This window comes from Acanthochromis polyacanthus, chromosome 14, assembly GCF_021347895.1.
Source record: "Acanthochromis polyacanthus isolate Apoly-LR-REF ecotype Palm Island chromosome 14, KAUST_Apoly_ChrSc, whole genome shotgun sequence".
Lineage (NCBI taxonomy): Eukaryota > Metazoa > Chordata > Actinopteri > Pomacentridae > Acanthochromis > Acanthochromis polyacanthus.
Genome location: NC_067126.1, coordinates 13149602 through 13162472, shown reverse-complemented (window position 1 = coordinate 13162472; position 12871 = coordinate 13149602). Strand labels below are relative to the sequence as shown.

The window sequence follows — 12871 nt, the reverse complement described above, 5'->3', positions numbered from 1 at the left end:
ATATTCTATTTGTAAATAAAAAATATGACGAGAAATACAGGGAATATTGGACGCGCATCGCGAGGTGCATTTCCTTGAAAACGACCGATTCGTGGATTATATACCGACTTCAGGACATGTTTTGGACAAAGTATTTTACTGGCTTGTGTCGTCTGGATGTCCAAGGTTGGATTATGGCCGTTTTTTGTGGAATATTTTCATCTGTGTGTAATAATGAACCCGGAAATGTGAGTCACGCTGTGTACGTTGAAGCCGTGTATAGAGAACGGATGGATGGATATTCGTTGTTTGTCGGACAAATGTGTTTATATTACCTGCTGTGGTAATCACATCTGAAAGTGGTTTATACTGGCGGATTCATGAGAATGTAAGCTTTCCATCGGCGTATAGTGTTTGTATAATCGCGTTTGCAGCCTTCGGACATTCTTTAAATTCCTATGCAAATTAGTAAGTGTACCGCCGGCGGTACACTGAAGTTTAACAGGGTAAATAGTATTCATGATAACTGACAAGGAAATAGAAAATGTTCTTTGGATTTGCTGTGGTTTTTTAACACAGTTATTTCGGCCACCAGCTCTGTCTTGCAGCACCGGCAAAAAGCTTTGCTTTCCAAGCCTGCAACAGGTCTCAACCACCCGGCAAATTGGCTCTCCCACTCTTTTCTATAAGTTTGTAGGCGATACTGCTTACTTCGACTCTGTCCCGCCCCCGCCGTTTTCTTAGCCTCTCCTTCTCCTCCTTCTCTCTCCTCCAGGTTCTCTCATTTTCTTTTCCGCGCTTCACTTCTTCCAGACCAGGTCGGCTCTGTTTCTTCTTCTTTTCTTTTTTTTCATTTCCTCACTCATGGGGCGGGCGCAGCGGACTATTCAGCCAATCATTACCGTTGTTCTGAGGCAAGCTCACATTTAGAAAAGCACGATTGGCTTGAAACTTGTCACATGGAAAGAGATGCCTTCAGGGTTCACAAAAAAAAAATCCGACAGACAGTTGCGACAGACTGATTACAACCGATTACAACCACACTTTCACGGAACGGTCAAATTATCGTATATTTGGCCTTTTTTGGGATTATTGATTGTACATCGTACAGAGGGCAAAATTATCGTACGAATACGATAATTATCGTACACCTGGCAACACTGGTTGGGCTTATATGCCATTGCACTGATGAGCCGGCTCGTTGGAACCAGATGGGCATGACACCTAAAGACGCGTCCTTTTCTTTGTCTTCTGAAGTTTCCTTTGTTCCAGGGCTTGGTCTCTGGTAACTATTTATCCTTTCATTTTTTGTCATTTAAGTTAGACATTTTTGCTCATGTTCAACGCCGAATTTATTCTTTTTATCCGTGATTTTTGACAAGAACTGATTAAGAACCAGTTTCCATTTTTCTTAATTTTTACGGCTCTACATCACTAACTGTTCTTTTTACTCGGCTAATGCCTGAGAGCCATCATTTTTAATCAAGCGGCTTCCATCAACCGGACACCGGATCCCTCAGCTGACAGCACCTGAGACCTGCTGATCCAGGTCCTCTTGCCCCAAACCGATCGCCCATGCAGGAAGGCTGTCATCGCCACCGTGATACACAGCGCCTGGGAATCCAAACCGTCCCGTCGCGCTGTGAGGCGTCATCCACCGGCAACTTCTGAGTCCCAGCATACTGACGGTTCTGACAGTAAGACCAGCTGAGCTTTTCTGTCTGATCTGGGTTGATGTTACTAATCACTTGATTAATTAAATTCCACCCTCCGTTTATTCTTTTACGAATCGGTTTTAGTCCAAATTATCATTTTATTGAGTCAGTCATGCTATCTGGCTTCCTCTTACCATAATCCTATCTTAATATGCAGACTTGAATCTCCTCACCGCACACACACACACGATCGCACGCACGCACGCACGCACGCACGCACGCACGCACGCACGCACGCACGCACGCACGCACACACACACACATCACTCACTGTATATAGAATTCACCTGTATTGTTTAGTAGAATAGTAAATAAATGTTTTCATTTTAGACCAATTTACAGTCTTGTACGTTTCATTGTGTGAGAACATGAGGTTAATTTAACCGAGAATTCTAGCCTTTCAGATACGAGACTGATCAACTGTAATTTCGACAGGAATCTGATTGAGATTCTGCCTGAATTATTAATTTTCCTAGAGATCTAGGGTGGTGCCCTATATTCAACGAGTGCAAATAATAAATTACTTTACGTAGTTGTTCCTACACCTGCTAGGTAGTACACTGTAACTGAAAGGTGTAAATGCTCTGCTGTGATGTTTATTTTTCTAGTGACATGTCTTCTAGCATGTAAAAAAACACCATATGAACATGTAAACGGGATAAAAAAAATTGATCTAAAACTCCTTCACACCACTGGCAGTGGAATGAGTTGTACCAATAGTGGTGTGAGGGAATATCTTGTTTCTTTCCACATGCTATAGTGTAATACATACACTAGCATGATTATCCTGGGTCAAATTTTACACAACACTTTAAGCCTTCATGCTGTACTCACGTCTCAGTTTTGTAGGTGGAGCATCTCTCCAGTGGGATCTTTAGGACTCTGTTGTTGAGTCCAATGAAGAGCGACCTGTCGCTGTGCAGGATCTGCAAGCTCAGGATTGGTTCTCGCACACCTGGTGGGAGGAGCTCCATCTCCTCCAGGTAACAGCCCTGCAGATTCTTGTTGGATGTCGCGAGAGCTTTCAGGATTGTGCCATATTCTGGCAAAAAAGATGGATGAAAAGAAATATCAGGCAAGTTAAGATGTTCTCTGTTTACTTATTTTTTAAAGTTCTCTGGTAATGCTAAATAAGCACTGTGTGATTACTAACCCGTGCTGATGTAAATAACATGGTAGAGGGTGTCCATGCCCTGAACAATGTCCACAACTAGGTTTGAGAAACGAACATCGTCCTGCATGACCAGGGGGTCGACAGACTCTGGCTGAACCACATCGTTCATCAAGTAAAGGCGCTGAGCATCCTGCAGGCTTCGTTCCGTTAGACCCTCATTAGGACCCTCGTCATCTATGGTGCCACACTGCAGAGCAAAGGTAACAGGAATGTGAGTGACAGGACGTGAATATGTGAAACGGATAAAGGACAATGAAAAATGTCAGGGCCTCCTCCTCCTCAGCCCCCACCTGACACCCCTCCTCCTCCTCCCTCTCTCTCTCTCTTCCCCCCGCTCATAACAGTACGATCTGGCCATTAAAAATGAACCCGGAGAGCACTCAGCGGGGGTCTGAGCGTCCCTCGAGCCCCCCCAAGATTCTCCAAACCAGGGGTGGAAAGTAATGAATTACATTTACTCACATTACTGTAATTGAGTACTTTTTATGAGTAATTTGTAATTTTCAGAGTAGTTTTTGAAATGTGTAATTTTTACTTTTACTCAATTACATTTTGACCCAAGTATTTTACTTCGCTACATTTGAAACCCCTCACATTACTGAGTACAATATTGATAGTGAAAAAAAAAAAATGCGAGCGGAAAACCACTGTGTCCCCGGAACTAAACGTCAATTGCCTGACCTTGCCTTGCGCGTGCCCTTTCCATATCATAATCTGGATCTACGCGTTGGAAGATGGCTGTTGCTGACCAAGATATGGAGATCATGAAGGAGGAAGAGTCCGAAGAGGACACAAATTCTGCAGAGGAAAGCCACAAAAACCCTTGGCCAAACTTAGAAGACTTATTCGCGTTCAAACGCACAAAGGGCAACAACGTTATAATGCTGTGTAAAATGTGCCTGCCCGGCAAAACAGAGCTTTCAGCATATAAGACATCAACGTCCAATTTGCGAAAGCATGTGGTGGTAAGTTAGCACATTTTTATTTGTTCTTTCAGGTTGTAATTGTTCTTTATTACTGTATCTCTGCTCTGTGTTGTAAATCGTTCTATTTGCTAAATTCTCGGACCTTCTATTTTCTTCTATTTTGAATACTTGGATTCTTGTTTAAATTTCTTTATTCTTATCATAATGTTGTTGGTTGGACAATGGGACTGAAAAAAGTTTGCACTATACAGTCCAGGTTGTGACTGTCCTTGTTTTCCTTGTGTTGAGGATTATGTTACTGAGCTCAGCTGAGCTTTTTTTAAGTGTGGCTGTGCACTTTAATACACCTCAAAGTTGATTAAAACAACTTGTGCTGAACTTTATTCATGATTCATCCTTTTTTTGCATTAAATAAATGAAAGTAACGAAGTAACTTGTACTCAAATTACATTTTAAATGAAGTAATTTTGTACTTTTACTCGAGTACATTTTTAGATGGGTACTTTTACTCTGAGTAGAATTTAAACAAAGTAAAGATAGTTTCACTCAATTACATTTTTTCAGTACTTTTTCCACCTCTGCTCCAAACGAACGCCTCAAGAATGAGCTGGCCACGCGAGATGAGCCCTCCAACCTGAACTCCCTGATTGACCTCACCAACAGGCTGGATAATAGCCTCCAGGAACGCCGCTGAGAGAAGGGGTTCCAGGCTCTCCAGCCCTCTCAACAACGTCCCCCGGTCCAGCCACGCCGCTGCCCACGCAGCCTTAGCCCAGGATTCAGTCCACCAGCTCGGCCGCTTCTACCCCTCCGTCCTGTGCCCTCTGCTGCCTCTCGAATGCTACCAGAGGAAGAGCCCATGCAGCTTGGCCAGGCCCACCTCTCCGAAGAAGAAAAAGCACTACGTCGCAAGAAGAACGCCTGCCTCTACTGTGGAGAGGTGGGTCATTACGCGGCAGACTGCCCGGCCAAGCTGGGAAAAGCCGCGGCTCGCCAGTGACCGGGGGGGTCCTGGTGAGCCAGACCGTCATTTCCTCCCCCCTATTACAACTCCAGGTGGCCACCAGCCTAATGTGGGGAGACCAGCAGTACACCGTCTCTGCCCTCGTAGACTCTGGCGGTGAAGGAAGCTTTATTGATGAGACCCTTGTGCACCAGTTACGGATCCCCACCGAGCCACTCCACCACCCACTGTATGCCCACGCCCTGAACGGTCGTCAACTAGCCCAAGTCTGCCTCCAGACCATACCCATCACCATCCGCATCTCAGGTAACCACATGGAATCCACTTCCTTCTGCATCCTCCAGAACCTACATACACCTCTTGTCCTTGGCTATCCCTGGCTCCAGCTCCATAATCCTCCTGACTGGAGCCAGGGAAAAATTCTGACCTGGAGTCCCAAATGCCACAAAACCTGCCTCCTCTCTGCTCCAACCACTGCTCCCATTGCCCGACCCGGGCCCACTAACCTGTCCAACGTCCCCTCTGAATATCACGACCTTGCTCAGGTTTTTGACAAGGACCAGGCCCTAACCCTTCCCCCTCACCGCCCCTATGATTGTGCCATTGACCTCCAGAAGGATGCCACCCTGCCCAGTGGCAAACTTTATAATCTATCAAAAACCTGAACATGCGGCCATGGAGGAATAAATTCGGGACTCCTTGGCCGCCGGTCTGATCCGCCCGTCCACTTCCCCCGTCGGAGCCGGATTCTTCTTCGTGGGAAAGAAGGATGGCAGCCTCCGCCCCTGTGTGGACTACAGGGATGTAAACAAAGTCACCATCAGGAACAAGTACCTGCTCCCTCTCAACGACTCCGCATTCACTCCACTACACGGCGCCACCATCTTCTCCAAACTAGACCTCAGGAACGCCTACCACCTGGTCCGCATCAAGGAAGGAGATGAGTGGAAAACAGCGTTCAACACCCTGCTGGGGCAATATGAATATCTAGTGATGCCCTTCAGCCTTACCAACGCCCCCGCCGTGTTTCAACATCTGGTGAAATGATGTGCTCCGTGACTTCCTGAACCGGTTTGCCTTTGTCTACCTCGACGACATCCTGATCTTCTCCCGTAGCCTGAAGGAGCACTGTCGGCATGTGTGTCAGGTCCTGGAACACCTTCTCTGGAACCGTCTGTACGTAAAAGCCGAGAAGTGTGAGTTCCACGTCCTGATGGTTTCCTTCCTGGGGTACATCATCTCTGCGGGGAAGATCAGGATGGACCCCACCAAGGTCGCGGCGGTGGAGGAGTGGCCAGAGCCCAGGGACCGCAAGCAGCTGCAGCGGTTCCTGGGTTTCGCCAACTTCTACCGCCGCTTCATCCAAGATTATAGCCGCATTGCGGCCCCCCTGACTGCACTCATTTCTACATTCCGGAAATTCAGCTGGAACCCAGAGGCAAGAACTGCCTTCCACGAGCTGAAAACCTGCTTCACCACCCTCTCACTCCCCCTGCTCCGACCCCTCCACCCTCCCGGATGCTCGATGGAGAACCAGTTTACACCGTCTGCCGCCTCCTGGATGTGCGTCATTGTGGTCGGGGCCTTCAATATCTTGTGGACTGGGAGGGCTATGGCCCTGAAGAGAGACCCTGGATTCCCCGGCAACAGATCTTGGACCTGACTCTAATCAGGGAGTTCCACCGAGACCATCCGGGCCGTCTTCACCGTGCGACAGGAGGCGCACATAGGAGGGGGGGTACTGTCAGAGCCTCCTCCTCCTCAGCCCCCACCTGACACCCCTCCTCCTGTTTCCTCTTTCTCTCTCTCTCTCTCTCTCTCCCTCTGCCGCTGCTGAGCGGAGCGCCTCTCCACGGCTGACTCCACTCAACAATCAGCCCTCCACAGAATCCGGGCAGCTGCGAGTCGTCACCTCTGATTACACCACTGCAATAAAGACCGGTCTCACCTTCCATCCCCTGCCAGATTGTAAACTCTGCTCTCACAGTCAGTTCACCATCTAGCTCCTTAAAACTTCTCTTGCTGTTTTGAACGAGGTAAACTAACCCTGTTTTCCTGCATCCCAGTTTCATCGGTCGTGCTGCCCGGATTCCCTCCAGATCTGCCTACCTCCCCTCACCCTTCCCGGATCTTCTCCTCATACCTCAAGCCTGAAGACATCCAGTCGAGCCATCCTGATCCTCCGGTACACTCTGCTTCTTGCCCCCCTGGAACTACAGCCTCCTGCCCGCTCTCTGCCGCCAGCCCTCCCGGAAGCCTATCCAGCCGCTGGTCCCTGGCACCACCGCTCCTTCCCCATTTCTGTTCCTCTCCCACCCCAAGTTATCCCCTCATCCCCTCACCCCTCCCTGACCTCCCTCACTCCTAGATTCAGTTCTCCCCACACATTAAAACCTGTTTTGCTCCAGTTTCTGCCTCCGCTGCGTGCTCTCTGCCCGGGTTCTCTCTCACACTCCGTAACAGAAAAAGGCAGAAAAATAAAAGCTATAAAAACCAAACAATGGAGAAGTGCCGTCTTTGTACTTGGTAAATCAATACACCGTGTCTGGCGAGATTGTTTCAATGCTTAATTCCATTCTCAGTAATTACAACTTTTTCACAGGAGCGTAACTACACAGTCATTGTGATGTGACCGCAGTAACAGAGCAGCAGCTTAATGAGACACTTCAGCAGAAGAAATATGAAATGACAGCCTTCTGAAAAGCTTTGTTTGGGCTGCAGACCTTAGCTGCAGCTTCTGCTCAGTCTTTGGGACCTGAACTGAAAGATGGATTTTCCATTTTTTCCTTTTGGTGATTGCAGCTGTTGGAGGTACAACAATGATTTTTAGATTTCATAGGGTATATGATGCCTATATTATCTTAGTTTATTATTTTTACAGAATTTGTTTCCTCGTGTGGGCCACTAACCTCTACACTACACTGTCATTTGTGAGTATTGGTATGTTGTTTCATAATAATCAGAATATGTAAGAAGTTCCAGGTTCATGTTCATACCTGCAGTCTCTAACCTGAATAATTATTTATACATGAAGTCAAAAAACACAGTGTATAACCACCAGCTAGCTCTAGACACCAAGTGGTTTAACATGTGAGATTAGGTTCAGATTTGGCAACAAAAAGTAATTTAGAGAGTTTTTATCAGAGTGATATGGGCTTGGAGCACGAACTGAATGATAACACAGAGCTAACTGACATTACAAGAAAATGCCCAGTAACTATCACAGGATGATAGTTTTTGGGGTTGTGTCTAAGTTGGATCATGTTTATGCAGTAGACTGCAGACATTTTTCTGGTTTAACTGAAGTTTCTTTTGAGGAGAAATTACAGGAATTTGAAAAGACTGCAATATGAGCACTAATTAGTTTTATGTTTTGTTTTTTGGTGGGTTTTCACAAGATTACAAATTCCTGGTGGGACAAGACTGTGTAGTTGCTCTTTATCCATATCATTAGTCTAAAGGTGGATGGTCTTGTAAAGAATTTCAGGACTTCAGAAACAAATGTGTAATTTTGTGTTACATAGAAATGTATGTAAGGACTCGTTTCTTCTCTGTTAGAGATTCAGAAGCAATTTTAGTCTCACTCTATTTAACATACACACGTGGACAAAATTGTTGGTACCCCTCAGTTAAAGAAGGAAAAACCCACAATTCTCACTGAAATCACTTGAAACTCACAAAAGTAACAATAAATAAAAATGTATTGAAAATTAAATAATCAAAATCAGCCATCACTTTTGAATTGTTGATTAACATAATTATTTAAAAAAACAAATTAATGAAATAGGGCTGGACAAAAATGATGGTACCCATAACTTAATATTTTGTTGCACAACCTTTTGAGGCAATCACTGCAATTAAACGATTTCTGTATTTGTCAATGAGCGTTCTGCAGCTGTCAACAGCTATTTTGGCCCACTCCTCATGAGCAAACAGCTCCAGTTGTCTCAGGTTTGATGGGTGTCTTCTCCAAATGGCATGTTTCAGCTCCTTCCACATATGTTCAATGGGATTCAGATCTGGGCTCATAGAAGGCCACTTTAGAATAGTCCAACGCTTTTCTCTCAGCCATTCTTGGGTGTTTTTGGCTGTGTGTTTTGGATCGTTGTCCTGTTGGAAGACCCATGACCTGCGACTGAGACCAAGCTTTCTGACACTAGGCAGCACATTTCTCTCCAGAATGCCTTGATAGTCTTCAGATTTCATCGTACCTTGCACACTTTCAAGACACCCTGTGCCAGATGCAGCAAAGCAGCCCCAAAACATTACTGAGCCTCCTCCATGTTTCACCGTAGGGACAGTGTTCTTTTCTTCGTATGCTTGGTTTTTGAGTCTATGAACATAGAGTTGATGTGCCTTACCAAAAAGCTCCAGTTTGGTCTCATCTGTCCAAAGGACATTCTCCCAGAAGCTTTGTGGCTTGTCAACATGCATTTTTGCAAATTCCAGTCTGGCTTTTTTATGAGTTTTTTTCAGCAGTGGTGTCCTCCTTGGTCGTCTCCCATGAAGTCCACTTTGGCTCAAACAACGACGAATGGTGCGATCTGACACTGATGTACCTTGGCCTTGGAGTTCACCTTTAATTTCTTTGGAGGTTGCTCTGGGCTCTTTGGATACAATTCCAACGATCCGTCTCTTCAATTTGTCATCAATTTTCCTCTTGCGGCCACGTCCAGGGAGGTTGGCTACTGTCCCGTGGGTCTTGAACTTCTGAATAATATGAGCCACTGTTGTCACAGGAACTTCAAGCTGTTTAGAGATGGTCTTATAGCCTTTACCTTTAAGATGTTTGTCTATAATTTTTTTTCGGATGTCCTGGGACAGGGCTGCTCAGTGGCGTAGTGGTTAGCACTTTCGCCTTGCAGCGAGAAGATCCCTGGTTCGAATCCCGGGGTGGGCCTGGGATCTTTCTGCATGGAGTTTGCATGTTCTCCCTGTGCATGCGTGGGTTTTCTCCGGGTACTCCGGCTTCCTCCCACAGTCCAAAAATATGCTGAGGTTAATTGAGTACTCTACATTGCCCGTAGGTGTGAATGTGAGTGTGAGTGTTCGTCTGTGTATGTAGCCCTGCGACAGACTGGCGACCTGTCCTGGGTGTCCCCTGCCTTTGCCCGAGTCAGCTGGGATAGGCTCCAGCTCCCCCCGCGACCCTAATGAGGATAAAGCGGTGTATAGAGGATGGATGGATGTCCTGGGACAATTCTCTCCTTCGCTTTCTGTTGTCCATGTTCAGTGTGGTACACACCTTTTCACCAAACAGCAGGGTGACTACTTGTCTCCCTTTAAATAGGCAGACTGACTGATTATGAGTTTGGAAACACCTGTGATGTCAATTAAATGACACACCTGAGTTAATCATGTCACTCTGGTCAAATAGTTTTCAATCTTTTATAGAGGTACCATCATTTTTGTCCAGGCCTGTTTCATTAGTTTGTTTTTTTTAAATAATTATGTTAATAAACAATTCAAAAGTAATGGCTGTTTTTGATTATTTAATTTTCAATAAATTTTTATTTATTGTTACTTTTGTGAGTTTCAAGTGATTTCAGTGAGAATTGTGGGTTTTTCCTTCTTTAACTGAGGGGTACCAACAATTTTGTCCACGTGTGTACTATGTACTTAAAAATACAAAATCTTTATCTGTTAATCTATTTAGTCTGTTAGCATTGTTATTGGATCACATCCAAAGCCACTTTGTAATCAGAAACGGCTTTATTGCCAGGGAGGTTTTTAGAAATTTTACTTGGTATTTTAGTGCATAACACTAAACACTAACATGTAGGTTAAAAAAAAGACTTAAAAGTCAAATTAGCAGCACGTGTAGCAATATAAGGGATTTAAGAGGTAACACAGTTATTTTCAGTGTGCAGAAATGTGCAAAGTAATGGCCTGAGAATGTGCGGAGTGACGTAGTAAGTAGCGTAAATATGTGCGAAATGTGCGAAAGGATAATCAGATTTTCATACAGTACTTCATCTTTGCAACCTAAGACTGTTTTTCCCATAGTTTAACTACTGAACTGATTGATGTAGTTTTTGGTAAGAGTATTCTCACTGAGGCTGTGTGGTTATACAAACCTGGAAGTTGTGGATGGGGTTGGGTGTGGGCAGCCAGGTGGATCGAGGGTTCTCCTGAGAGCGGAAAGGCCCGTTGAAGGCCTGCGTGATGGCACTCAGGTTGAAGGCACAAACTGCAGATGCCGCAATACTATTGCTTTATAGAGAGAGATACAGAGCGAAGAAAATTGCAGAGGAAAACAAGTGAGAATAAAGATATTATTTCAACAATAATATTCATAGCGGTTCAACTGTTGGCAGTTAGTGAAGGCATATCAGAAATCTGCAGTGTCCAGCTGCGTAATAAAGCCATTCTGCAATGTATTCCATCCTCTTAATGGAAGTCCTGTCATTTACACCTGCACTAAACAGGCTCTATGTGTCTGACTTGCTTTGGCTGCAGGCTAAGCTATGCTATCAGCACTGCACAGTGGATGAGGACAGTATTAAGCAGAGGATATGGGAGGCAGTTGCACAGATTATGTGCAAACACACAAACCCCTACACACACAGATTGCCTCACAGGTGTAACATATGGGAGTAAACCCCGACTAAACTGGCAATGTGAGCAAAGTTATTATTGTGATACTCTTTAGCCATAATGCGCTGCAAGGTAATGAGTTTCTTAACTGCCTGCTACTGCTGACTGCTTCTTTCCCCAGCACAACATAGCCACTTTTTACTACACAGTCAACTGCCTGCTGCTTTTGCATGGCATGTGGGATGCTAATAAACTTCCAGTTACACGATAGTAAATGATAACAATATGGGAACAGAGAAACGCACACAGAAAGAGACTCCTGTTATGTCTACATAGAAGGCTCTACATGTAACTGGCTGCAGTTATATATGTAAAACAGGACCTGGAGTGTAAAAATATGTTCTCAGTGTCTGGGTTTCCTGGCTTTTACTGTGAGTGGGATGCAGCATGTGAGATAGGCAAGTGAAAAATGTAGCTGAAATGACTTCATGGGGCTTTGTGAACTGTTTCAGCACAATGAGATAAGTGTAAATCGCTAAAGGCTGCTGCTTGCTGAGTAAGATGTGTTACTGTGGTTTGGTACATGGTTTTGGTGAGGCCTCAGTATGAGTGTGGTTTGGTGGCTTTTCATTCTTTTTATTTTCAGAAAAGGAATACTGCATAAATTATTTACAGTTACTTGGGTATAGCTACAGCTGCTGGCTACGCAGATTTGTTTTTAATTAAAAGATCCCTAGAAATGTTTTTATAAAGGATTAAATGTCTTTCTGGTCTGGTCTGTTTTACTTGTATGATCACTGATAGTCATGAAAGACTTCAGATGTCTGTAAATGATTGAGTATTGTTGTTTAGGTATACAAAAGCAGTGCTGATGGGACATTCTGGGCCTCCAATGTTAATAATGTAATAAAATCATACATTTAATCAAATCAGTTCAATTACACACAAACTACCAGTTGCTGTACTTGTTAAAATTTGTTTTGACACCTTTTAGTTTCATGAACTTTGTCTGTCATTGTTTTTCAGGTAATTATTGCCACTTATAATTATGTTTTTACATTATGCACTACAGTAAATGTATTTTTTTCCACAAAGGCAGTGAATTATCTCTACACAACACTCCAAACACCATATATTTGCCTTAAATTCTTCCATTTTGACCAAGCTACCCAAAAAAATACCAGCTTATGTTTGCGCAGCAACGATGGAAATACAGCTAATCAATTATTTTTTAAACAGAAAAAAAGAGTATTGATTTGGTGATTTTGTGACAAGAATCTGAAGTTACAAGGAGCAGTCTTTACAAGATTTTAAATCAGATCAGATTTATAGAGTGGATGGATGTTCATTTTTGACCTACAGTGAAAAGTCAAGATTACTGAAGCTCCTCGAAGGGTCTACTTAACTAATTAATCTGAGTTTTATCTTTAACACATCAAAGGAGACACTTTCACTGGAAAATTGCTCCCAGCAGTATGTGTATGCCTGAGAAGAAAGAGCATGATTTATGACAAAAACTGTGTCAAGCAAAAGCCTTCACAAAACCCCAATTGAAAGAAATTCTTCAAAAAAAATC

At 44.2% G+C, this 12871-nt stretch overlaps 1 protein-coding gene across 1 annotated transcript in view; it reads right to left on the bottom strand.

Moving 5' to 3' along the window:
• The window catches only part of sema5ba (sema domain, seven thrombospondin repeats (type 1 and type 1-like), transmembrane domain (TM) and short cytoplasmic domain, (semaphorin) 5Ba), a 393180-nt gene that overhangs the window by 68196 nt on the left and 312113 nt on the right, over positions 1 to 12871 (bottom strand). Inside the window, 3 exon segments of the mRNA XM_051958892.1 lie at positions 2529 to 2736; positions 2848 to 3055; positions 10836 to 10971. Coding sequence (XP_051814852.1) covers positions 2529 to 2736; positions 2848 to 3055; positions 10836 to 10971 — 552 coding nt within the window.